The 26,434-nt window shown below is 42.7% G+C and overlaps 6 protein-coding genes across 9 annotated transcripts; 4 read left to right on the top strand and 2 right to left on the bottom strand.

Moving 5' to 3' along the window:
• The first annotated feature begins 3,605 nt into the window (after window positions 1-3,605).
• On the top strand, window positions 3,606-7,852 carry LOC108046089 (syntaxin-4). Of its 4 annotated transcripts, none has more exons than XM_017125645.2 (8): window positions 3,606-3,694; window positions 3,998-4,208; window positions 5,125-5,352; window positions 6,282-6,375; window positions 6,433-6,675; window positions 6,844-6,917; window positions 7,395-7,643; window positions 7,706-7,852. In XM_017125645.2, exons 2-8 carry the CDS (start codon window positions 4,176-4,178, stop codon window positions 7,775-7,777), a joined length of 993 nt encoding a protein of 330 aa, XP_016981134.1. In that variant the 5' UTR covers window positions 3,606-3,694; window positions 3,998-4,175; the 3' UTR covers window positions 7,778-7,852. The 4 variants fall into 4 exon arrangements, with proteins under 4 accessions (XP_016981134.1, XP_016981133.1, XP_016981135.1 ...); XM_017125644.1 differs by having other exon boundaries at window positions 3,608-3,801; XM_017125646.2 differs by having other exon boundaries at window positions 3,630-3,655.
• A 694-nt stretch (window positions 7,853-8,546) lies between these two features.
• On the top strand, window positions 8,547-13,567 carry LOC108046135 (protein cramped). Its single transcript, XM_017125707.2, has 7 exons — window positions 8,547-8,648; window positions 8,836-9,361; window positions 9,799-10,002; window positions 10,062-11,623; window positions 11,685-12,048; window positions 12,299-12,450; window positions 12,515-13,567. The coding sequence occupies exons 2-7, from the start codon at window positions 8,863-8,865 to the stop codon at window positions 12,614-12,616; spliced, it is 2,883 nt and encodes a 960-aa protein (XP_016981196.1). The 5' UTR covers window positions 8,547-8,648; window positions 8,836-8,862; the 3' UTR covers window positions 12,617-13,567.
• A 34-nt stretch (window positions 13,568-13,601) lies between these two features.
• Window positions 13,602-15,355, bottom strand: LOC108046136 (zinc finger protein 227). Its single transcript, XM_017125708.2, has 3 exons — window positions 14,630-15,355; window positions 14,302-14,568; window positions 13,602-14,243 (listed from the first exon to the last, which is right to left on the bottom strand). The coding sequence occupies exons 1-3, from the start codon at window positions 15,353-15,355 to the stop codon at window positions 13,602-13,604; spliced, it is 1,635 nt and encodes a 544-aa protein (XP_016981197.1).
• Window positions 15,356-15,765: 410 nt separating this feature from the next.
• LOC108046161 (mitochondrial import inner membrane translocase subunit TIM50-C) lies at window positions 15,766-17,766 on the top strand. Its single transcript, XM_017125738.2, has 5 exons — window positions 15,766-16,117; window positions 16,183-16,366; window positions 16,558-17,086; window positions 17,148-17,271; window positions 17,336-17,766. Exons 1-5 carry the CDS (start codon window positions 15,910-15,912, stop codon window positions 17,524-17,526), a joined length of 1,236 nt encoding a protein of 411 aa, XP_016981227.1. The 5' UTR covers window positions 15,766-15,909; the 3' UTR covers window positions 17,527-17,766.
• A 599-nt stretch (window positions 17,767-18,365) lies between these two features.
• LOC108046158 (zinc finger protein 2 homolog) lies at window positions 18,366-20,928 on the bottom strand. The gene is made up of 3 exons (XM_017125734.2): window positions 20,392-20,928; window positions 19,480-19,866; window positions 18,366-19,419 (listed from the first exon to the last, which is right to left on the bottom strand). Exons 1-3 carry the CDS (start codon window positions 20,821-20,823, stop codon window positions 18,517-18,519), a joined length of 1,722 nt encoding a protein of 573 aa, XP_016981223.1. The 5' UTR covers window positions 20,824-20,928; the 3' UTR covers window positions 18,366-18,516.
• A 495-nt stretch (window positions 20,929-21,423) lies between these two features.
• LOC108046162 (putative ATP-dependent RNA helicase SoYb) lies at window positions 21,424-26,166 on the top strand. The gene is made up of 4 exons (XM_017125739.1): window positions 21,424-21,840; window positions 22,179-24,566; window positions 24,859-25,170; window positions 25,516-26,166. The coding sequence occupies exons 1-4, from the start codon at window positions 21,568-21,570 to the stop codon at window positions 25,822-25,824; spliced, it is 3,282 nt and encodes a 1,093-aa protein (XP_016981228.1). The 5' UTR covers window positions 21,424-21,567; the 3' UTR covers window positions 25,825-26,166.
• The last annotated feature ends 268 nt before the right edge of the window (window positions 26,167-26,434 follow it).

Raw genomic sequence — 26,434 nt, 5'->3', positions numbered from 1 at the left:
CACTCCGCTGAAAACCATCGAAACCAAACACTTATCCTGACCGCAACTAGACAAAAATTTGCATTAGTAACACAAAAAAAAAAAACAGAAATAAACCAACATGGAAGTGGAAGTGGGAACTTTTGGTTTTTGGTTTCGTTGGTGTGACTTTTATGCAAATGGAAAAGAGAAATATGAAATTTCGTTGCATAGTTTTGGGCGCGCATTTAAATTGGTGCGGATCAACCTTCTCATCCTTTTTCCCATCGTCCTGCACTTACAGTATGCCTTAAAGGCTTTAAAAGCAATTTGTCTACAGTTTTTTTGGTACGTGAAATGTTTGGATATATTCTGCTACCAATATGGAGAGTATGATTGGGTAGTTCGACAAATTTAAATGGGTGGGTCAATGTGGTGAAAATATTTAAACTATTATTGCAAGGTAGATACCAATTTAATTTAATTAAATTTATTATATAATAAAAAATATTTTACCTAAAACTTTCTTGTCCATCTTAAAATTCTATGTCAATTTTATATTTAAATATTTCTTCAATTCAAAACTTATTCTGTGTTACTTTTCAAAAGAATACATCAAAATAGCAGGATGTCTGCTAGTCTAGTCCATTCTGCACATTTTCAATTATTTATTATCCTTTTTTGTATCATTCTACGTGGCCATATACACAAATATATATTTTTTTAGTTTTTTGACGCTTGCGAATTTAATCAAAAGTCAAAAAGCGCACACACAACCTCCCTCGCCACCCCTCTGATTTTCCCAAGGCTATCGCTTTTCCCATCTCCTCCACTTGCTCCCCGAATTTTCATTTCTCGTTTTGTGCGTGAGCCTCTGACCCAAATAAAAACAAACAAAAAATAACAACAGAAGTGGTAACTAAGGTGGGGACAACGCACAAAAAGACTCATCAAAAACTCATAAATTTGCAATTTTCGACACATGACAAAATAAATTGTAAACAAAAGGAAAGCGCGAAACCCGAGAAAACTAACAAAAAACCAGGACAATAAACTTGACTGCCTATGGCAATATTTCCCCTTTACGGTCCTCCTTGTTTGTAGTTAATCAATGAAACAATGTGCAAAAAGATGTTAAACGTGAAGTTGGCAAGAAATAAGAGATCAGGGGCTCAGAGGACGGAGTTTTTCTAATACGTTGTCACTTTTCACACATTTATATTAAAGAAGAAAAAACCAAAACAAGTTAGTTCAATAAAGTTTAAAAAATAAATGCAAAGTAAATAAGATGACTATAATTGAACGAGAACGGAAATACATATGGTTAATCTGTTATATGTACATGAAACTCTATTAATAATAACTTCACAATTAAAAAAAAAACGTATTAATAAACTGGTTTTAACATTATTGTATTGTTACTAAAAAAATTTAGAGGCACCTTTCCCAGCCGAATGGATCCCACGGATTGATAAAAATAAACAGCTTGTATGGAATTGCTTTATAAAGAATTTCTCGCCACTCTACTTAAATTGAATTTAGCTTTGTTAAAACTTTTTGTATTAATAAAACACATATACATACATACGCATATTTGTATGTATGTATATGTGTTTTATATATATGTGCAATATCTCCATTGAGTCAGAGGTGTTTACATACTTATTTATGAATTCACGACTTTCGAGCAATTTAATGACTTTTAATAAGAATTAAGCAAGAAATCGGAGATGAATCACTGAAAAAAGAAGCGAGGGGGGTAATACCCATTGGCAATTCCCAGGTAAATGACATTTGGACGTCACATAATACTTTGAAGAACTTAACTGATAAGCGATTGAAGGTTTAAAATTCCATGGGTCAAGAATGCAACTTGAACTTGTTAAACTTTGAACAGTGCGAAAAAATTACTAATAATATTTTTTTAATAAATGAAGTAATATTTTGAATACCCTAAAGCTTACACATAAATTACATGATAAAAACCATACCCAAATCTTTTGATTTAAAAATAAAAAAAATATTTTTAAGCCACACAATATTTCATTAAACTTTAATTTACAAAAATTAGTATATTACTAATTCGCATAGCTCAATTTATTTTGGTTAATTGATTTAAATGTCTTAACCTTATGGCGGTACATGCAATACAATTCAAAGTATCAATATATCACGTTTACTTACTCTTTTTGTAGAATCATTAGAGCGAGAAGGATGCCCGTTGCTATTCTTGTGTGCCATCTCTTTCTATGGCATGGCAACTTGAGAAATGGAAATTCGCAACTGTCTGGTGTTGATGGTTTTGTTTTTTATTGTTGTTGTTGACGTAGTTGAGGGCAGTTCATAAGCTTCGTTTTTCAACCGCAATAGTAGAAATTAAAAAAATAGGGTACACTAGGAAAATACCCTGTAAGGAAACTGCACTTTGTAAAAAAAAACAAAAAAAGTGCCTAAAGTTCACCATAATTGGCTTCAAAGTTAAAACGATCAAAAATCCTAAAAACTTAGAGTACATACAAACGTGGATTTCAATTAATAATAATTGATTTTAAAATTTGAATTTTTACGCAACATTTAAAGGGCTTATGTATTCGATTAAAAAGATAATACTGCAGTGATACTAAAAATATTTGAGTAATGGGCGGTTGTAAATAATTTACTTTGGGTATTATTTGACATAAGCATTTCTCTGAAAATGTGACAATGAATACACCCTTGACCTACATCAATTCCACCCGATGATACCCTGTAAAATGCATATGAGAGTATTATAGCAAGCAAACAGCAATAGAAAAAAGTTCAACTAATTAGCGCAAGTGACTTTTGAACGTTGTTGTCGCAGGTTTATTTTTATTTCTATTTTTCCTTTTTTTCAATTGAACAGCGACATAGAGCGTGAAAAAACTACTATAACAATGGCAGAACAATGTTGAAAAATTCACCATACAGCAAAGTAATAATAATAATAAAAACAATTAACACATTTTTCTCCGACGCCAACCAGTTTTCATTTCGGGGGCAAAAGACGATTTATTCATTTTATTCGGAGACAACAAAAAATGTAGATCGTAACTAACTACACATAATATAGTACGACTCTCCATCTTTATCGCTCTCCAGCGAAATCACACGAACGTATGAAAAACAGTTATGTTAAAAAAAGTAGTGGGTAGTTTCTGCTTAATTTAAAGAAATAATTTGTAAGCAATTTGAAACAATTCGTAAAGGAAAATAGTTTTCTGTAGTTTTCAATGAGCAACATTTTTAAAAATGACTTTTTCCTTTAAAAAAAACTGAATGAAAAACTAAATGTTACTAATTAAAGTTATAAAATAAGTTAAGTCTAAGCCTGGATTTTAAAGAAAACCCTAAAAATAAACTTATAAATGTATTTATGAATACAAGCTATACAAATAATAGGAAATATTTAGTATTATTTTTTTATGTTCATATATGTATGGATTGTATGTATGTTGGTTTTGAAAGATCATAAAAAACGTTTTGCAGATAACTACTATTAATATGAATCCAGCTGTACTCACAGTGTTTGCTGTCTTTAATCTTTTTGAATTGAAAGAAATCTCAACGCGACTTGGAGGCTCTGCGTTTTTTGTGCCTGCGTTTTAGTTCGAAAACGAATGCGGCGCGGTCAACACAAAGGAATCGATTTCCAATAAATTGAATGGCGGCAGAAAATGTAGCGGAATAATATTAAAAGTTTTTAAAATATAGAAAAGTAATTTTTCAAAAAAAACATTTTGTTTTGTGTGTGTGGAAAAGTGTGGTGAAACGAGAGAAATAGAGGAAACTGAGTGAAAAGAGCGGCAAATAAATGGCAAAAAGGTGATAAGTGATAGTAGGGGCTTCGCTCTCTCTATCACTCTTACAATACCCCTCCCACTCTAGTTTGTTCACCCCTCTCTTTCTCTTTGTGAAGGGCATTCCGTAAATATTTAGGTAGTCCTTATCAGGCCAGCTGATAAGCTTTGATAACAGATAAAGTGACAAGTCTCGCTCTCTTTTTCACTCTCAATTCTAGTATTTCCATTCGCGAACAGCTGTTGAAGGCAACAACAACAAAAAATAAGAACAAAGCTCAGAACCGCTGCAAAATATAAAACGAACATTTCGAAACGCCTTAAAGGAACAACAACAACATATCTGAAAAAATTATTTAAAAGTTAAAATAAATTTAAAATTTACTCCAAGAAGCAAAAATGGGAAAAGATCGACTACCTGAGCTTTTGCAGGTAAGTGAAGCAACAATAAGAAAACATTAGGTATGTGGGCGGTTGTGAGGTGTGGATGAGGTAACTGCTAATTAGCTTCAAGCACAGTGGTTCAACAACATTAAAAAATAAATTTGAATTAAAAAAAAATGAAATTAACTGTTTACAATCACCTATTAATGGAGTTTTGTTTAGTTTAGAATGTGTAAAAAACGAAATTACCTAAAAGATGTAAACCAATATCGAAACAATATGATAAATTCACTAAGGAAAAATACTAAACTATACTATATATACAAATTAATTTTATTAATATTTATATTCAGTTGTACAAATTTAAACATGTTTAAAAACAGCAAGAACACAGCTTCGATTATAACGTTGAACACATCAGAAGTTCTCTAAGATTTCTGTCATTCCTGATTTGCAAAGACATTCGGAAGGACTTGAAATTAATCATATTGTATTCAAGAAGCTTCTAAATAATAGAACGTGAGATATTGAAACACATTTGGTATAGTTTTTACCACCGTTCTGCGTTTTCTTTACTATTCGCTCAATTTCTCACAATTCTATGGGCACTTTTGGCACTATTTCGAATTGAGAACCAGCGGAGATTGGTGGGGGTTCTCCATGTATTTATCAGATCGGCCAGAGATAACAGCGATAATGTGGCTACACATCACACTTACGGGGCACACACACGCCCTTCTGCCCCACCGCCCCCCTCCAAACTTTTAGCACTAAGTGAATTTCAGTACCGAAGTCATTTTTATTGTTCATTTACACCGCGCCAGATTGTGAACACACAAACGTAAATAAAAACTCAACCAAAGTTGGTAGTTTCTATTTAGTTTTTTCTCAGTTTTTCGCTGCAGTTCGTTAAGATCGCATGGACCTATATTGAATTTATTTCGGAATTTTTTTTTTGTTCCAGCGCTCGTTGAGCACGAACTCGAATTCATCGTCCAACGGTTCACTGCTTTTGAACGTGTACAGTGGAACCACGGAGTTCATTATCAACAACACCGGCGGCAGCAACAATAGCTACAGTGTCATCAGCCAAACCAACAGCAATAATAATAATATTAATAGTGAAACGAAGGATCGGCTGAGTTCGAAAATGACGCAGTATGGATCAAATGTGGACGATATTCTCAATCCGGTGAGTATCTAACAAGGATTTGTGATATATTCAAGCATCTGCAAGTGATTCAAATTTATTTATAAAAGTGAACATTTTTCAATGATGCATTCAAAAAATAAAAATACGAGAATTAAATGTTAAATTTTAACTTTAATAACTTTGTGATTTCATCTTCTCTTCAAGATTAGAAACTAAAGCGTATCTGTAAGATACATTTATGTCTAGAAAAAGAGAACAATCTTAACAACCTGCGTTAATATCCAGTTAATTAGTATAACATTTTCTCTCTATGAGAGTTTTAGAACAGAAAGCCAGAGAGGGAGAAACCCTCTTTTTTTTTGAAGGCTTATATATGAATCAGATGTATTACTCAATCGCAAAAACTCGTGATAAGTGTAGAAATGAACCGTTTCTTCATTAAGTGTGTGTTGTTGTGGTCACGGGAAGTTAAGAGAGCAGTGTGGAGAGTAAAGTCCCGCCCACTTTGTTTTAGGGGGTTTTTCAACTCTCCGCCAATGTAAACAAACATTTCGCACTTAGCAACCGGTAGAAATTGTTGATTTTTTTTTCATTTTAATAAACTAAACTTTACAAAATATTAACATGTTTACATATATATAATATTTTCATTTATTAATTATATATTTATTAATTTATGTTTAGAACACAATTTTGAATCTCATAATAAAATACTATCAAGAAAATATCTAGCAGCTTACTCTATAAAGAGGTAAACATTTTTATACACTAGGGATAGAAACAAAATCTACTGAGACTGACAACTAAAGTGAAAGGTTTTTAAATTTTATATTAAGATTATTTTTTAAGTTAAGGGTCGCTGACAAGATGGAAGGGGATTTTTGAAATAATTTAATTTTTAAATTAAAAAATCAGCAAGCCCGGATATACACATTACCGTTATTATATAAACTATTTTATATCTTTAGTACACGGAGATACGACAACAACTCGCACAGATAGCCGCCAATTTGGAGGCAATGAACCGCATGTCTCAAACCATTAACCTGCGAACTTTCAACGGTGAGAATGGGTTCTGAAAAAAAGGTTACTGTCTTTAACACTGACCCAAATCTCCAGAGAACGAGATGGATGAGCTTCACAGCAAGAACCTAAAGCTGGGCAATCAGCTGATGTCCCGATTCAAGGACTTCAAGACTAACCTGCCGGCGGAAAACGATTACAGTTTGGAGGCGAGGATGAAAAGGACACTCTTTTACGGCCTCCACCAGACCTTCATAAATCTGTGGCATAAAAACGAACTGTTCCTGCAAAACTACGAGACGAAAGTCAAAAAAAATCTGAGACTGCATTCAAAAATTAGTAAGTGCATTTGTAATTAGGGACAAACCTATGCTCTTATTCAATATAAATGAAGTTGTTTGATCTTTTTAAAACTATGGACTTCTCTTTATTAGACTTTTAACTTTACTCTTTTTTTCCCCTTCAATTAAATGTCAAGCGAATTTTTTAACATTTGTTTCTTTTTAGTTAATTCAGAAGCCAGCGAACAAGAAATCGAGTTACTCATCGAAAACAAGACAACCAAACTCTTTGTGGATAACGTAAGTGTAGAATAAATTATAAGAAAAACATAATACAATAGCAACATCTGTTTGATATTATTGTTGTTAATCCACATTTAGAAATCTTGTAAAAACATGTAAATCTGCACATGTTTTTAAACTGAATTTTAATAGGTCAGGCAAGTTTTTAATTTCGCTTTAAATCACTACTGTAAAATAATGGACACATATATATTTTACAACATATGTATGTATTTACAACATTTTGAATGGGAGAAAAAGTTTTTATTCAGAATTTTGTTTGTAATTTTGTTTAACAACTTTTATATCATCTCCATAATAAAAGCACTAAACTATTTTATTTTAAAGTTTTTATTTTATTTCATGAAATATTTTTCTATCATTATTTTTCATTTCATATTAATTTTAGGGTTAACTCAAGTTTGTAGGGTAGCCAATAAATAATATATTTGAATATTATATTTCATATTTAAGTCGGTATATTTGTATTTGCAGTTCCTGCAGGAGACGGAGAAGGAGCGGCAGACGCTGCGCGAAATGATGGACAGGTTCAACGAGCTCCGCCGCCTGGAGAAGTCCATCGAGGAGGTCCACGCCCTGTTCATGCGCATCCAGACCTTGGTGATGGAGCAGAGCGAGGTGATCCAGCGGGTGGAGTTCCACGCCCAGCAGGCTACCCTCCACGTGGACAAGGGGGCGGACGAACTGGACCAGGCGGAACAGCACCAAAAAAGGGCGCGCAAGGTGAATAAATATCAAAATTGCGAGATTGTCGCAAATTCAAATGAATCCCTTTCCAATTGCAGAAAAAAATAATGCTCATCTCGATACTTGTGGTCGTATTGTTAGTTTTACTCTTTGTTGGTATTTATTTGTGATGCATGTAAGACAATTTTTTTTTGCATATTTTTAAGTCTTAAATCTAAGAAAATAAACTGAAATACATCAAGAAATGGGACCACGTTTTTAGTGACTTGTAAACTGGTAAGCTAAATAAATGTTGTTTTATTTTGAATTCACTTCAATACGAATGAAAGCATTAATGTACTAAACAAATATTTAAAATATAATAAACACTATGATACTGATTGCTCATAAATTATTCATAGTTCTTAGAAGAAATTTCTTTATTTAGAAAAGTTTTAGATTTCTTATCTCATAACATTTTTAATACTTTTTGGAACTTAATCATCTGCTATATATTTAAGTATATTAAGTTAAGGAAGGAAGGAAACTATTTTTTACTGGTGTGCTATATTTAAATTTTTATAAAACTCTGATTTTATATCGTTGTTTTTTGCCTAAATTTATGGATTAATATAATTTTGGATCCACCGCTAGAGTTGGTTAAATCCCATAGCTGTAATATGTATATTCGCGCAGTGGACGGCTGCCATTAACTTTCGTTAACTTTTAATTTATCTAACCATTTCTTAAAGATTTTTAATTTATTTTTAAGGTTGAGCAATTCAAACCTTTCACAAGCTAGCGAAAAAAAAACCATTAAACTTAGCCAACGTTAACTTTAAACGTTATCTGTATGCAAAATGGCTAGAATTAGCTAGAAAATAGCTCAGCGGTCAGCACTGGGAGTAAACAAAACAACTTAACAGCGAGCGCTTTGCGCCGAACAGTACGCATTTCGCTGTTAACGGCACACTGTAAGCCCAACATCAACATCCCTGGCGTCTCGTTAATAACTTTTTTTATATAGCCATATAGCACCGATTTTCCATGTCCGATTTCTAGGTGAGTGCCCCCCGGAGCTAAGCAGAGGTCCGGGCTAATTTCGGTTTAGTGGGAGAGTAACCCGGACGCTCGATTCGGCGACAATAACAAACAATCCGCCACTACGGCGGCGGCGAGCGCCATTTTTCCCACTCTTCCCGGAAGACTACGCAGTTTAATTGATATTAATATTGGTAATCCTGTCCAGGCGACAAACGGATGTGGATTGGCCAACATGGAGGACCTGTGCAAGCCGCCGTTAGCCGTATCCATCGAGGAGCCCTTGCCAAACGCAAATGGCAAGGGTGGAGTGCACTTGAAGACCACTCTGCCCGAGGAGGAGCTCCTCGGCTCGGTGACCACGCACAATTGCCCGGGAACGCGGGCCAGTGCCCGGGTCATCCAGAAGATGAAGCAGGATCAGACTCGACCGATGACACCGCCCCCCAGCGAGCGGGAGGTGAGCAAAAAGGAAGAGAAGGCCGCCCAGAAGACGCCCAGCCAGTTAAAACCGGGCAGTGGAAAGACCACCTGGACGAATGTGGAGCGCAATTGCTTCTTCGACGCCCTCAATGAGTTTGGCAAGGACTTCGAGGCAGTGGCCAACTGCATCAATGCCAAGCTGAAGCGGCGCAACGCCAGCAGCGATTATAGCTTCAAGACCAAGGATCAGGTGCGACAGCACTACTACCAGACCTATCACAAGATCTGCAAGTACGTGCGCTACTCGGAAGGTAAGGGTGGTCCAGGAGTCCCTGGCGGATAAAGCATTCCAGTCTGTCCAAGGCCAAGAAGCTTTCAATGACAAGCCGTTTCTCACATATCCGTAAATTAGGTCAACAAATTAAAATATCAGCAATATACCAAAAACACGTTTTAAATAATAAAAGAAGGATGGATTATAATTCTTATTTCTACACGGCATAACTTTTTGAGTTCAAGAGAATCGATCAATTCTGGGAATCTTTTCCATATATTTCCTAGAACTTTTTGCGATCGTCTTTCCATCGGTATTTGCTATATATTTTCTGTAAATTTATAAATTCGTAGAAATGGCATCCAAATTCAATATCCTTCACCATTTAAAAAATATTTACATGCAGATTGACTTTAAAGTAAAATGTATTTATAAAGTTAATATAACTTTAAATGACATTTCTGTACTTTTCAGAACTGAAAAAGCCCGCCCAGGAGTTGTACACTCTAATTAACTACGGCGAGATGCGGCGCAAGCTGCAGTTTCTCACGGAGAAGCACTTTATGAAGCTGAAGCAACTGGTTTACCAGGGTCAGATTACTGTGCGCTGCAAAGGCAAGAACATCCGCATCAAGACGCCATCGTGCAAGGCGCTACGACGACTCAATCAACTGGATGGTGAGTCCTTTTTTCTAGAGGTCTTCCTGATCCAATTTGTAATGCTTGCATCTCGACAGATTCCCTTGAGGACATCCGTCTGCCCAGCAAGGTGGAGGTGCTGGTGACGCCCGCCAACATGGAGGCCTTCGGCCGGGTGCAATCCCTGGCCCAGAACCCGCGCGGCAGAATCATAGTTCCGCTGCACAAGAAGCTAATCAGTCTCATCAAGACGTTCGAGTACAAATGGCGGAGTGCCAATCAGCGTCTGCACGAAGAGAAGTCCGTCTTCTTTTCCACCAGCATAGCATCCAATGCTTCCACCATTACAACCACCACCAACAACAATGAACCAGAGCCACTGCAGCCGGCTCCGTCATCGCTGGATCCCTCACTGTGCTTCCAACCCAGGCCGGGAGTGGCCATCCACCGACCTTTGCTTAGCATCACCGCCTATTTAAGCAGCATTAATATCTGCCTGACCGCCTACGAGGAGCGCATGGGCTTCAAAGTGCGCAGCGAGACGTTGGGCAACCTGCCTGGCATTCCAGTGGCGGCTAGCAAGAGACCCCGAACGGAAAGCGGATCGGACAAGCGTTCGCCGGAGTCCAAGAAACTAAAATCGGGTGCTAGTCCGCCACTGGAAAAAAGTTTGGATGATGTGCCTCTGGAGGGGAATCTAGTTAAGATGGAGAATAGCAGCGGAGATGAGCTGGGGGAGGAGATTCAGGACTTCCTTGTTGACATAGTGGAGGCCACGGTTCAAACGCAGGGAGCCACGATTCCAGCTCTTCCCACCACACCTGATGAACAGCAACCAGCCCTTGCTGTTGTGCCGGAAAGTGCCACTGATCCAGCTCCTCCAGCCACCACCGAGCAATCTACTTCCTTGGGAACCTCGTCTCTTTTGGCTCCTTCTGCTGCCGCTCCTTCAGCCACTCTGGCACCTTCTACACCTGCACCTGGTCCTTTAGTGGCTCCTACGGCAGCTCGCTCCAAACGCAAGGAAGCCAAAGAGGCGGCAACGGCCCGAAATTTTAAGCCCCTGCTCAGCGACGAGATCCTCAAGCGAATCCGCAAGGGATGGACGGAGGCGAATGCGGCGGATATAACCATAGGCGATCTGTATGTGGTTTTTGGCCAGGATTCCAAGCTGGAGCTGGAGTATTACTGGTGTGAGACGGAGAGCTCGATGGCCATGGCACCCAGCACTTCATGCAGCAACTCAGTGGCAGCCGGCTCCTCGTCTGTGGCCACTCAAACAGGCACCTCCACCTCCACCGCCAGCCAAACAATCGTATCTTCCAACTCCTCCGTCGTCACCTCGAGCACTTCGCTGCCCTACAATCCCAACGACTGTGATAGCGTGGAACGCGTCAAGGCCGTCACCACATCGTCGGTGAGCAACAAGCTGAAGCACCTGCTGCTGGTGGCCAATCTCAGCGAGCGTGTACGCAAGCGCCAGTGCACCTGCGGCCACACCTGCGACCGCAAGCGTGATCTGATGAGCAAGGCGCAGCAGCTGGCGGAGGCGGCGGCCGCCGGCGGAGCAGGCGTGGTGGAGGGCAACTTCCGCACCCCGATGCTGCCGGTGAGGCGACCGATACCCAACATCATCGATCCTGTGCGCCAGCTTTCAGCGGTAAGTTTTTGCGCTAATGGCGTGGCCTAGATCCCTTAAACTTAAATTCCCAATTCATTAGCTCACTCGACAAAAGATGAGTCGCCAGGTGCTAGTGCAGCGTCGTCTCCTGCCCCCCGCCTCCGTTGGCGGTCGTCCGTACGATCTGCTGAGTGTCCGCCAACTCCACAGTGGCCTCTTCGAACCAATCGATCGCCTCGGCAGCACCAGTTCCAGTGGCATCAGCTCCGGATCTGATTCCAGCGTAAGTGAGGCGATGCCTTCACAGTATCAGCAGCAGATGGACCAGCAGACGATGCAGTTCTTCGACGAGGGAACCGCCCAGGGAGCCGCGCGAGATATGCCCAATCTGGACATCTGTGTGGCCACTAGCACCACCGGCGTCAGCAGTGTCCTGGCCGAGGCGGTCCAGGATGAGAGCACAAGTAGGAAGACATACATCTAAGCCTGGTTTCGGTTTTCGCAAGTCTTACTTTCAAATTCACATCATTCATCTTAAAACGAAATCATGTTTTTAGCTTCTGTTGGATACAAATATTTTGTTTGTTTTACATTACATTTTACATATAATGCAATTGGATATCTATAAATTTCGATTAGACTCAATTTAATGCCACAACACAACTGAAAAAGTGCCAAACTTTTCGCTATTAAATGTTATCTTTTCCCTGGCAGCACAAAATTTCTTCCATGGCAGCGTAAGCCCGATGCACTTGCTCAAGGACTCGACTTCCAATGCGCGCTGGCTGGAGGACAATATCAATGATTTCTCGCTGACATCGCTGCTGGGGCATCTGGACGAGATTGATGCCACCAGGGATATACTGGTAAGCCTTTACTTCAAAACGCATTCTTGATAAAATGGTTCACACTTTATTTCACCATTGAAAGGATCCCTCGTCGAGCATGTCGGTGATCAGCGAGAGCAGCGTGGACTTCCGGCACAAGTTCCAGGAGATCGCCGCCCTGCTGCAGCAGCAAGAGAAGGATTAGCAGTGGCAACTGCGGGAACCCGGGCGTGTCTCCTTCGTTTATTTATGCAGATCCGGACCCTGAAAAGACCGGAGACAGGATAGGAATAACGATGAGGGAACCCATGTGTGCCTCCAAGTCTCATATCCCATTTTTTTTTTAACTTACTGATATTATTCATCCCACATGTTATATGGAACAAACATCTGTTTTACGCGACTCTTTGTGATCTATTCTCATTTTATGTCTGCCAAGTATTAGCAAGCACTCACATTGTCTAAACATATATATTTATTTATAAATTAACTTTTTGTATCACGCGATAAACGCGAAAACTCCCATATTTTAATTCTCAGCCTTTATGTTTGTCCATTCGCTCGCACACTCGTTCCGCACTCCTCTAATTGGTTTCTAAGTATGTAAGATCGGTTCAGAATAGTTATTAAGCATACAACACCAATTTTAATCGGAACTTCCAATTCGCCGCACGATAAAGTATAAACCCTTAAAACAAAATTCCCGAAAAAAGACTCGAAAGTTTTACAAGTCTGGAAATGTTTTTCCTTCCATGCCCCCGCCCCTTGTTAACCATATATATCTCTATATATACACAACACATAATTTAGGTGAGAACAAAGGAACAACATTTAATCCTAGAGCGTATTTTGTAACAGTAACTCTTAGAACTTGTTATTATACAAAGGCAAATACCGAAAATAAAAGCAAACTAAACTAAAAAGTTAACTACTTATGACTATCTGTAAAGAATTGGGTTTTGGATAGACAAGAAATAATAAAAAAAAAATATATTTATTTATTAAAGAAACTTATGCCTTGTGTCGACCACGCATAACGAAGATCATTGAAAGTGAAGAACAAACATTTAACATCGGGTTGTTTTTACAAATCCTCCGTTTTTTTATGAACACGACTTGTTCTTGGTAATTAAAACTAGATAACCATTAAGTATATCAAGAGATTTTCAAGGTGTGTAATAAGTCTGGAATCAGGTCTCTTCGTGGTTGTCCTGCTTCTTCGGCAGGTCCTTCACTTTCCGACCACCCTTCCGCTTACTGCCGCCCTTATGCGTCTGCAGGTGGATGTCGAGGGACACCTGTCGCTTGAACGTCTTGCCGCACTCGTCACAGCTAAACGGCCTATCACTGCTGTGGACGAGCATGTGGCGATTCAGATCAGACCGGCTGCCAAAGCTTCGCTTTGGGCACACTTGACAATAGTGGGGTTTCTCCTGGGTGTGGCTCCTCTTGTGGGCAATCAGGTTGCTCGAGTACCGGAAACTCTTGCCGCAGATGTTGCAACCATGAGGCTTCTCGCCCGTGTGGGTAAGCATGTGCTTCTTGTAGCCGGACTTTTGGGTCAACCTCTTGCCACAGATGTTGCACTCGAATGGCTTGATTCCGCTGTGGATCAGCAGATGAGTGCGGAGCGAAGAGGCCTGCCGGTAAACCTTGGAGCAGGTGGGGCACCTATTTGGATTGTTCGGATCGTGCAGCGTCATATGCCCGTCGTATGCGTTGCGCGTCTTGAAGGACTTGTCGCAGATTTTGCAAACGTAGGGTGTAGCCGTGCCGTGGAGCTGCATGTGGTACTTAAACGAGTGGGTGGTGCTCAGTTGCTTCCGGCAAATCTGCAAAGAAAATGGGTTACCATCTTTGGTTTTCAATATTTGCGTTTAGCCAACTTACCTGACACTGCAGCGACGGATTATGCGGTTTCCCTTGCTTGGTCCTGCTGGCCAAAGGCTTTTGTGTCTCCAGAACTTGCTCTGTCTCCTCGACAATCTGGTAGAGTTCGCCACTGTCTTTGTCCTGCAAATGTGGCTCTATGTGGAGAGATTCCTCAATGCTGTAAACTGTGTTTTGTGTGCTGTTCTCTTGGGAATTGTTATAAGGACTATGGAGATTTATGTGGTATTTGAAGGTTCTTTTGCTGCTCAATTGCTTGCCGCAGACCTGCAGACAGTAAAGATGCATTATAAAATTTCGTAGTTATTTCTGATGCAACCCAACCCACCAGACACTTGAACGAGGGATTAGGAGTTTTCGCTCGCCTGCTTTTGCTGCCCAACGGCTCGTGTGTCTCCACTACAGGTTGCTCAGTAACGTCGACAATAGCGTATAGATCTCCCTTGGCTTCGTCCACCAACCGGAGCTCCTCCTCAGTGTTATGATTATGCTGCTCTGCTGGGTGTTCCATCTCCGCGAATACCTCCTGGGATTCCAATTCCAGATCCAGGCTGTCCTCATGCAGCCTTAGCTCCATCTCCTGACATTCCTCTTCCTCTACTTGAGATTTCAGATCGTCCGCGGAATCGTCTGTCAATTCCTGGTCATCAAGGACAAAGATAAAGTCCTCGTTGATTTCAGGCGACATTCCAGCCTTGGTTTTCAAAATATCAATCCTTTCGTTGCGGCAAAATTCCACATGGCTTTGCCTCAGAATTTTGTCCATCAGGTGGACACTCCTCTTGAACTCCACCGCTAGCCGCAATTTGGACACGCAATCCGGGCACATGTGGTGGGGCAGGAAGAGCTCCGTCTCCACGATCTCTAGCCCGCAGCAGTAGCTTAAAATGTTGGCCAAGGTTGTTAGTTTTTCGGAAATTGGATTATTGAGCGGCTTAAAAAGCGGCAAGCAGAGTGGCGATGAAATGTGGCAAACGCGACACAGGGCGTCCATCGGTGATTGGGGGCTTAGCAAAGGGCTGGCCAGCAGCTCCAGCGAGTCATCCAGCGACATTGAAGTTTTTAAAAAGGTACCTATTTTAGCGTCTTTACTGGCCAGCTTATTTTGTTGTTGCAGCTTCAGGGAAACCAGAGTTGCCAAGCGTTGTCAAAGATCAGCTGACGCACCAGTGCTGGTAAATAAAAAAATAAATGTCAACAACAGCTTAAAAATAGCTAGCGCATTTCATAACATGAAGCTGAAACCTTTACAATCAATTCTAGGTTGAACTTATTTTATGACCGATTTTCGAATTTTTGTAAAAATTGGCTTAAAATAAAATTTTTTAGCTGAAAATATGGATTGGAAATTTTATAACGAATTTGACAACAGTAGTCAACATAATTAAAAACAGGACAGATCTGGCTGGAAAACATTCGATTCATAGCTGGCGGGCACCACGTGCTAAATGTGCTAACGCCTTTTGGCGACAGGCAGGAAAAATCCCTAACGCCATCGCAGTGCCGGTGCGAGGTTGAAATTTTTATTGGAAATTTTGTAAGAAAAAAGTCGCTGCTAGCGGGCAGGACTCGTAACCAGCACAAGGACACAAAATCGGGAAGGGAAGCATGACCATGGCACCGGCCACCGTCCTCCAGATGCTGCGCAACATGAGCTCGCCGCGCGTTCTCAGCCGCATCCACCAGCACCGCGCATTGGGTAATCACCACCACCACCGTGCTTCATCGCGGCTATCCCAGTCCACATCGCTGCCATCGGCTCCACCGTCGCTGTCCCCGATCCTCCACACTGCCCGCGACTACAGCAGCACGGCCAGTAAGTGACCCGCACCTGAAGTCCACCAAGTTGTACTCCTATCATGTGATATTTCCATTTGACAGAGCAGGAAACTGGAGGAGCTACTGGAGCATCCGAGGCTACGCCCACCTCAAGTGCCCCACTGCTGGCCAAGCTCTTTCCCCAGACCTCTCCAGAGGTGGACAGCAGCGCCGAGCAGGAGCGCCAGAAGCGCGAGGAGGAGGAGGCCAAGGAGAATGAGCGCGCCTGGAAGCGCATGAAGCTGGGGTAGGTTTTCGCCAGGATCTGGCAATGAAAAGGTGGTAATAGGCCTTTGGGCTTATAAATTGGAAATCAGAGGGTTGAACGCCTACGATTTTCAATCCTCTTCAAATTCAATGTATAAATCACCCACTTTTCCATTGTAATCCTCCATTTCGCACAATTACTTACCCAATTTGAAAACCGTTTACCGCCAGCTTCGCAGTCTTTGGCGGTGGCGGCGTTGCCGCTGGCCTGTGGGCCGTCTACGAGTTCGGAAAGCCCGAGGTGGATCCCAATGGGCAGACCATCGAGGACGAGTTTACACACAAGCCGCTGGTGCAGCAGTATGTTCAGCGCATGTGGAAGAGCATCCACTACTATCAGCGCATGATCCAGGAGCCGTCGCGGGCCAAGCTTCTGCCTGATCCGCTCAAGCCGCCGTATGTGCAGCCGCGTTATACGCTCGTTCTTGAGATGAAGGATGTGCTGGTGCATCCGGACTGGACGTACCAGACAGGCTGGCGCTTCAAGAAGCGCCCGGGCGTCGATCACTTTCTGGCCGAGTGCGCCAAGGACTTTGAGATCGTTGTCTTCACTGCCGAACAGGGCATGACCGTGTTCCCCATCCTGGACGCCCTCGATCCCAACGGGTACATCATGTACCGCCTGGTCAGGGATGCCACGCACTTTGTGGACGGGCACCATGTGAAGAACCTGGACAACCTGAATCGCGACTTGAAAAAGGTTTAATCTCAGACACTACGTTTTTTTCACAGGAAGGTCTAACAACATGGATTTATTTTAGGTGATTGTCATCGACTGGGATGCGAACGCCACCAAAATGCATCCGGACAACACATTTGGCTTGGCCCGCTGGCATGGCAACGACGACGACGGCCAACTGCTCGACCTTATTGCCTTCCTGAAAAGTGAGTTTCGCCGTCAATAACTTGGTTCCACTCAATGTAAAATCTTGTGCCCTTTACTCGCCAGTAATTGCCCAGAACAACGTGGACGATGTGCGTGAAGTGCTTCACTACTACCGCCAGTTCGACGATCCCATCAATCAGTTCCGGGATAATCAGCGCAAGTTGGCCGAGCAAATGCAGGAGGCGGAGCGCATCGAGCAGTCGAAGACCAAGCCCATGGTCAAGCAGTGGTCGCGCAACATTCTGGGGCGTTAGGAGGCTGGCCATCCCGCACACCCCGTTCCATATTCATACCTTAACCTTCCGCCTGTCCCGAACCACGCCCAGAAATTAAGACTAGCAACGAAAACTTCCCCTGGAGCAGCACACTGGCCATATTTTTTGTCGATTAAGAGTAGGAGTAGTAGGGTGCAGGAAAGGAAGGCACGCTCTTTTTATTATCCCTTTGGGATACGATAAGGCGAATGTTTTTGTTTAAATAAATAACTAAACTTGCTTGTTTTTGTTGTTTGGCAATGTAATCATGATAATATTATTATAAACAGATGACCTAAAAGCGAAACCAAAAACAAAACCAAACCCATGTGTTTTATTACAAAACAGAAATGCATATTTTAAAAGCCATTAATGGTTGTCCATGGAAAGTATGCACTATCTTATCAAAGAAACTGGATAAGAATGATTGTGACTTCCGAACAGACTATCGTTGTAGGTACACAAAAATAATAGACAAAAATAATTCCCTTCAAATTTGATTTAAATAAATTACGAATAACATATTATCGGGCAGTCAGGAGATATATCTCTTGAACCAAAACTTAAACCCCCTTTAGTGTTATTTAAACAAAATTATAGTTAAATATAATCATTAATTGCTTAAAGCTAATTATAAAAGCAGATCCTTTATCTAAAATACATTATAAACAATGTATATGATGGGTGCGGAATATTTAAAAATGTATTTGAATAAGAAATTAAAATTTACATGAAGTATGGGTAAATTTAAATGAAAATGTTGATAGAAAAGCATTTACATATTTACATTTGCATTCAGTACACTTGGCATATTTACTCCCACTAGATTAAAAGCAGTCTTTAATGTGGGTAAAAAAATACATGTACATGGTACAATGTCATTAGTGTTTATTGTGTTAAACTGATTCCCAACAGCTCCGCGTAGTCGTAAATGTAAAAACCTTAGGCTAGTCTTAGACCCTACAGCCGGACCCTCAGCTCGGCGCCCGCTCAGAGCACTACCACCACTTTGGAGGTGGACACCGGCTGCTCAGGTACTTCGGTCAGGTGGAGGCCAGACGCTGCTCCGCCCCCTGCTCCTCCGGCCACAGCGCGCCGGCGATGATCGATACCGCCGGCGGTGGCCAACACAGGCGTCTCCTTGTTGTGGACCCGCAAATGGCTATTCAGCCGCTTCTTCGTGGGAAAGGCCTTCATGCAGACTTCGCACTTAAACGGCTTTTCGCCGGAATGCAGACGGACGTGGGCATTGAGGTTGCTGGTGAAGGTGAAGGCCCGTCCGCAAATGGGACACTTGTGCGGCTTGGCGCCGGAGTGGACCAGCATGTGCTTCTTGTAGCCCGATTTCTGGGACAGTCCCACGCCGCAGATCTCGCAGGTGAAGGCCTTCTCGCCGGTATGGCTAATCTTGTGCTGGCGCAGAGAGGACGAATCGTAGTACGCCTTGTCGCACAGATCGCAGGCGTAGGGTCTCTCACCCGTGTGGGTGAGCTTGTGGCGTCTCAGGTGATCGTAGGCCGCATATCCCCTGCCGCACTGATCGCAATTGTAGGGCTTCTCCTCTGCGTGCGTGCGCTTGTGCGCCGCCAGACTCGAGGTGGTGCGATAGAACCGGCCGCAGATGTTGCACTGGTGCGGCTTGACATTGGTGTGGGTCAGCATGTGCTCCTTGTAGTTGCGCAGGTGCTTCAGCCGCTTGCCACACTCCTCGCACTCGTAATGCTTCTCGTCCACGTGGGAGCGCATATGCTGGTTGAGGCGACACTGCTGGCGAAACGCCTTCTGGCATACGGTGCACACATGCGGCAGGGCATCGCCCGCAGTAAGTTGCGTGGAGTCCAGCGACTCCTCCAGGAAGTCCTCCTCTTCGCAGACATCCTCTGTTTCAGCCAGCTGTGGGTGAAGAATTGTGGATAAGTGGGGAACGTGTAGGGTATACCATCGACCACCTACCAAATGCTCTTCGCGCTCGTCCTCGTCCAATTCCAGGGCCTCCTCGCCGATCACCTCGTCCATGGCTCCCTCCGCGGGTATCACAATCATCTGGCCGTCAATTATCTCGTCTTGTGCTCCGGACTCGTCCATGACCTCGATCTCATCTTCCTCGGCGACGATCGTTTCGAATTCGTCCTTAATGGTCACGTACTCAACTTCGGCGGGCTGAAACTCGTGCACACTCTCCATGGTGATGTGCTCCTCCTGGTTGCCCGCCAGCACGTGCTGCTGCTCCTCCTCCGTCAGCTCCTCCTCCTGCTCGGTCACTTCCTCGATGACGAACTCTTCCTCTTCGTCGTTGTTTGAGTGCGGATGACGTTCCGCCTCTGCATCTTGTTCTTCCACCTGCCAGAAAGCAATGTCATTATAGGCTTTGTTATGGAATTCGTGTCTTTAACTTAATACAATCTCTAGGTTTATTAGCCATCACTTTTACAATGTACTCTAATGCTAACTATAAGGTTTTTAGGAATCAGAATCGGACGAACATAAAATTTATAAGTTTTCCCGTAAGATATACTGATTTTGGATTTCCTATTTTAAAACTTTGGCTTACTAGAACTAGCATTAAATTGGTTTTTTCATCTTAGAAGAACAATTTACATTGGTATCTTGCAGTTCTTGACTGATACTCCTTGCTGAACATCTGAATTAACTTATAAGGCTCTCATAAAACTGGCACAAGTGTTCTGCCTTATCGCCCATTCGGCTTTATACCGACCTACCCCATTCTATCTCAAAGTATCCCTTTATGAGAGGGTTTTGCTGTGCCTGACGCATTCCCCTGTGGAATTCGATTAATAATGCTCTGACAAGGGGGATATACCACCCCGTTCTAAGTTGAAAAAGCCCTGTCTACTAGTTATTTACAGTGCATGGCTCCTGCTCCTCGTTGAGCATCTCGATCATGACGTATTCCTCGCTAGGATCGGCGGACTGCTCTTGTTGGTGCTGGTGCTGCTGATTCTGGTGGTGGTGCTGCTGCTGCTGCTGATGTTGGCTGGTGCAGTGCGCCTCGTCCAGTCCCAGGCGGAGCAGCTCGTCCGAATCGATTACCATGCGCTTGAAGTTGAACGCCTGCTCCAGCAGCTGCAGGCAGTTGAGGCAAATGTGCTGCGGCATGGCGGCGCCGTCCTGCGGCTCGAAGGAGAGCCCGGCGCAGTAGTGGAGCATGCTGGCCAGCGTGGTGCTGCCCTCAGGGCCCAGTTCGATCTCCTCCTGCAGCGGCTTGTGCTGTTTGCAGGCACGCGTGCACGTCCGGCAGTTGAGCACCACCACCCCGCCTGCCTTGCCATTCATCATCCTGGTCCTGACCTTGTTCGTATCCCTGTCCGTGTCCGGGTTTGCTGTTGTCGGATTACGCCGTATTCGCCGATCAACTGACGTTTGCCTTACTTATTTGAAAAATAAAAACTTTTGATGCACTGCACAGCTTCTTCTGATTTCCAGAGTGACCGTTGTGGTATTAGGTAGAAAATACCGAAATCGAGGTGGTGCACGTAACTACAGCTTGTGACGTCTGAATGTTAAGCGGAAGGTTGCCACCCGTTTTGCAGATTCAGCGGTAAAAAGCTCAGCTCAAAAACTATATAATCAAGATTTTTAAGCTACAACTTTTATAGTTATAAACATTTAAATTAATACTTTGTATTGCATTAATTATTCACAAAAACTAGCCAAAGTAAAATAGACAATACGGAGAATATCTGTTATAAAATTTTTTTTTTTATTAAGGGGAAATACACTCTGGACACTCAGAAAATAAATTCAAATATATATTCAAAATAAAGAAGATATAATTTGTAGATGTCAAGGTGAAGTTAATCGTATATCGAGTACATGCTATCGATAAGTAGTCAAATTTCGAACTTGTGGGTCAAAAACATTTTGCTCGGTCATTTCGTTCCTGATTTCCAAGCGGAGGCGACTTGCTCTTTATCTTAAGTGAGCCTTGGCCATCACACTCGGGATTTGTTTATTTTCTCAAGTGCCTGTTTATTTCGGATTTAAAAGCGACGAATCGAAGGAAAAGCGTGTCACAAAACAATGAAGAATCTTGAGGTCCCCAGCTTTACGGTGGAGTCCCGGGGCACCACCTTTACCTACGCCAGTCCAAGATCCGGAGCAGCTTCCATGGACTTTGTGGCAGACACAATCAGAGCCAAAGACCCGAGCACCAGCAGAATTGTTTTGATATGTCAGCAGAATTCCGAGGCCGACCATTTGAAATCGGAGCTTGGCATTCGTAATGTCAACACAATTCGCCTGGCAGCGGATGACCCAATGGTCCACCAAGTGCTGCTCCTCTGGTCAAAGGGGGTAAGTTTCGAGTTCCAGATGTTCAGATGCTCAAATAAACTATTAAATGGATGGTACACAGCAAAAAAAAAATAATACTGAACAAAAAAATTAACAAAAGTATAAAATAAAAAAAAAACGTTACAAATTGTATCATGCTAAGCTTACAATTTAATGATTTTAATTAATTGAATTATATTTTAAATCCAGGATGACTTGCCTTAAGTTAACTAAATTTATTTAAGAAGTATACATTGTTTCTTCCTATTAAAATTACAAAAAATACTTCCAGCCTGACTAAGTCAACTTTTTAGGTCAACAAAATGCTATAATCTTACAATATTTAATCATATTTTCAGTACATTCAACAAGCTTTGATCCTTTGCGATGGCATGCTCAACTTTCTTGAGGGGATCGAGGTGAATCTCGGTATCCATGCTACGCTGCCGCCATTAAAAACGTTCGAGGAACGTTTGGAGATGCTAAGCAAGTCGGAAACTAAAGCCGAGATGCTGGTTATTACAGGCCCCAATGAGGAAAATAATTCAGGCGGTAATATAAACAAGCCTGAGCCAGAAATAGGGGATTTCCCACAAAATGGCGTTAACCAAAACCCCAAAATGGTGGGTCAACCAGTGAAAGAAATGACAGCAGAGAAAGCTCAAAATATCGAAGATATATATTTTAAGCGAGGCTCGCCCGTGAAATCTTCCACAGATTCCCAAGACTGTATAAAACCAGTGAGAGTTCCAGAACTTCAAAAAACAGAAAAGGGTGCCATTCCGAAAGCCATTGGTAGTCCAACCAGTCCTTCGATTACTATCGAAAACCATAAACACGCTTTTGAAGTCTTTTGGAAACAGTTTGGTCTAAAGCAGAATTCTGAAAATTCAGAACTCTCTTCTGTTTCTTTCGAGACAATTCCAACACCTCTAAATCTTTTCGAACTTGAAGACCAAGAGGATACGCCATCTAGTGATGTAGAAGATATTTTGGAGGAGGTCCTCAACCGCAGCCTTCAGGGGTCTACAAATTCAGATAGCTCCACTCCTATTTTATTTGGGTCAGTCCCAACACCTCAATCATCTTTAGAAATAGAGCAACTTACTGAAAAGCTCGGACAAGAATGCACAAGCCAGATGCCAGGAGACTCTTCCGTGGAGGATCCAATTGATCTCTACACAAGCACCTCGCCGGAGTCGTTTCAGAGCTTCGAGGAGTACGATCCTGGGGCTAGTCCTAAGGATGATCCGCCTCCAGCGGCGGTTTTCCCCCATGCACTTGAAACTACCCGGTATCACTTTGGCGTGCTGGCCTGGAGTCGCCACGTGCTCATCCCCTGCTACTCCTTGAGTGGAGTGTCGAACATCAGCACCCCCATCCGCAGGGCCATGGAGCAGCTGGGCCTGGGCACCGAGCGGGCACGGGGCATCCAGAGGTTCGCCTGGCCCCATGTCTCCTCGGGGAAATCCCTGATGGTCGTTGGCAACATGCAGAGCGGCAAGACGTGGTGCTACCTGCCCACATTGTGCCAGCGCAGCCACGAGATTCTGCAACGCCGGCCAGCGGATGGCTATGCCTATGGACCAGCCAGCATCTTCGTGTGCCCCAATCAGCTGCAGGGCAACCAAATCGAACGCTGGGTGAGCCAGCTCCTCGGTTCCCTGGAGGATGATGTGTATATGGAGCGAGTGGTGACCCTCTGGGAGAAAGGCAGCGTGGCGTATACCGCCTGCCGGCTCTATCAGCCCGTGGGAATCCTGCTGACCACTGTGGACTTGCTGCTCCAACTGATGACGCACCACTCGAAGAGGAATCCCATTTTCGATGCCCGGGCGGTGAAGTACATTGCCTTGGACAACTTGAACGACATGGTCCGGCTGCTGCCGGTCACCACGACGAAGTTGCTCAAACGGTTGCCCGAACTCTTCGATTTTGGCCAGGGCAAGTGCCAGCTCCTTGTCTCCGGACGCACCTGGCATGATGACCAGGTGATGGACCGCGTCCTTTCGCTTATGCCGGATGCCCTGGTACTCTTCGAGGACCCGCTGGAGGCCAGCTTTTATATGGGCGCTAAGCTGGAACACAAGGTTCTGCCAGAAACACAGAAGTTGGGCCATTTGGTGGGTCTGATCAGGGGAAGGAATCTCGCCGAGGAGCGAATTGCTGTGGTCTGTCCAAACCAAGTTGAAGTTCTACGCCTGTCCCATTTGCTGGCCGAGATGGATGTGAAAGCCCAGGCGTGCTTTTCGGAGGCGGGCTTCTCCATGGTCGCCAAGTGGCGAGACGAGTCCAGGGCCCTCGTGCTCTTGGTCTCGGATGATGTGGTGCCGAAACTCAGGTGCGGACGCATCGATCTGCTCATCCACTATAGCTGGGCCAGCAGCTGGATGCGGTTCAAGCTCCGCTTCGCCTTGTTCTACGACAACTACAAACGGTTCTACTCCAAGGTGAGCGGCCAATCCGTGGTCTTCGTCCAGGAGACCGATGTGGATAACAACTGGCTGCTGGCTGACTTCGCGCTGAAGCACTTGCTGCCGAGGCCCACCGTCTTGCTGGACATCCTGGCCCATCGTCGCCTGGCGGATCAGCCCAACTCGCAGATGCCCAAGCTCTGCCGCCAGCTCATCGCCTACGGGGATTGCCTGAGGTACCGCTGCAGGTACCGCCATGTGATGAGGCGGGAGGAGCTGCTGCCCCCGAAGCACTTTCCCACCAAGGGCATGATTCAGTTTACGGTCGTGACTGTGAGTATCCTAAAAATATTCACATTTCAATAGGTTCTTATATTGAACAAGTTATTGGTATTCTTATATACATACATATATTTTAATGCATGTGCATTAATAATACTAATAGTTATACAACTAGCAATATTATTAAACTGTTGACATTCTCATAAACAAGTATTTCGGCTTGGGACCTACTTAGTTTTTCAATTTATATAAAAAACCGGTTTAAAGATTAGAATGATAAAGATATCGCAATACTCATGTATAAAGGATGCATTTCCAACTCACCTTGAATCTGTTTTTCCAGTGCGCCAGCCCCGCGAACTTAGCAGTTCGTCTGAGCGACCAGTTCCCCACGAAGTCCTACTTCCTCGGCTTTGCGATGACCCAGCTGGGCGAGCAAGTGCAGCGGCACTACGAGGTTGATGCTCACCGGCGCCAGCACCCAAATCCGAAGCCCGGGGATAAGGCCGTGGTGAAGAATCTCAAGCGATACGAGCGGGTGGTCATTGTGGACGTGGAGAAGAATGATAAGGTCGTGGTCCGACTGCTGGACTCGTCCCTCGAAATCCTCACCTACAACGCCAGCAAGGTGTACATCTGTGAGGAAATATTCAAGGTATTGACTGATTATCACAGGGCTCCACTGTTTGATTATATATTATTACAGATTTATCCTTTTTTAGATAATCCACGCATTAAAGTACACATTATTATTGATCAATTCTAAATTGTATTATACAGTACTGAAAACTTTTTAGAGTAAAACTTATTGGTAAATTATTGCTAATCAAAGATGGATCTTAGCATACACTACTTTTTGGTTCTTAGAATAATCCTTTCTCAGATTACCTTATCAAATCCACATTGTGGATCATATAGATCCAAAATACTAAATAATACAACTGTCATATTTGAACTCTTATGGTTAAATTTAACTGAATAAAATTTAAATTATCCACAGCTTCAAACCGATGAGGCCATGGAGATACGGATCCTTGGCATGGAGCCGGGCAACCTGGAACGCATCTGGGGCGAGGACGAGCGCCAAGTGGTGCGCACCCAGTTTTTCAGTCGGCTGCAGAATAGGCGCGGTCGCCACTTCACCGCATATGTGCAGTTCGCCATCCATGACACCATCTTCGTTGACAACGTCTACGATGATGAGGGCAACGACCTGGTCCGCTTCATCACGGACCGCTTCATCTTTTACCAGGAAAATGATTGCCTGAGCAAGTTTAACAAGTTGACACAGGCAACCGGACCCTGCTAATTTGATACTGGAACTTACTTAACTAAACATTTCCTTACCATTGACAATTGTCATCGCTTTTCTTTTATAATGATTTTAAAATTGTTAAATTGATCTCACTAATCGTGGATTTAAAACAAATTGTCAAGACAATGTTTGGGTATTTCTATATTTCCAACATAGTTTTTTTTAAACTTTTTATCTCAATATTTTATTGCGGAATATATTTGACGATTGTATTTCATATTACAAAAAATGTAATAATGAAACATTTCTTCCAATATTCCGGAAATCCATTCACGTTTTTCTGTTATATTTCTTTTTCTGATATTGTATTATCCATTCAACCATAATACTTAATGATTTTTTCTCAAGCTTTAAAAGCGATTTGTAATTTGTTTCAATATATTAATAATAAAATGTATGAAAATTACTCAAAAGTGTTTTTCATTATCTAATAAAAAGTAATACTCTCATTATCTCCTTTAAACATAAAATATTTAACAAAGTTTTTAGCTTAACCAAATAATAAAAAAGAAGTCACTTAGTTTTTGAAATTTAGTTCGCATTGAATGTAAAATCTTCACTAAAATATATTGGATCCTATAAAATTATTGTTTATTACGAAAAC

Source organism: Drosophila rhopaloa, unplaced genomic scaffold (genome assembly GCF_018152115.1).
Source record: "Drosophila rhopaloa isolate 14029-0021.01 unplaced genomic scaffold, ASM1815211v1 contig_3, whole genome shotgun sequence".
NCBI lineage: Eukaryota > Metazoa > Arthropoda > Insecta > Diptera > Drosophilidae > Drosophila > Drosophila rhopaloa.
This window is presented reverse-complemented; position numbering and strand designations above follow the sequence as displayed.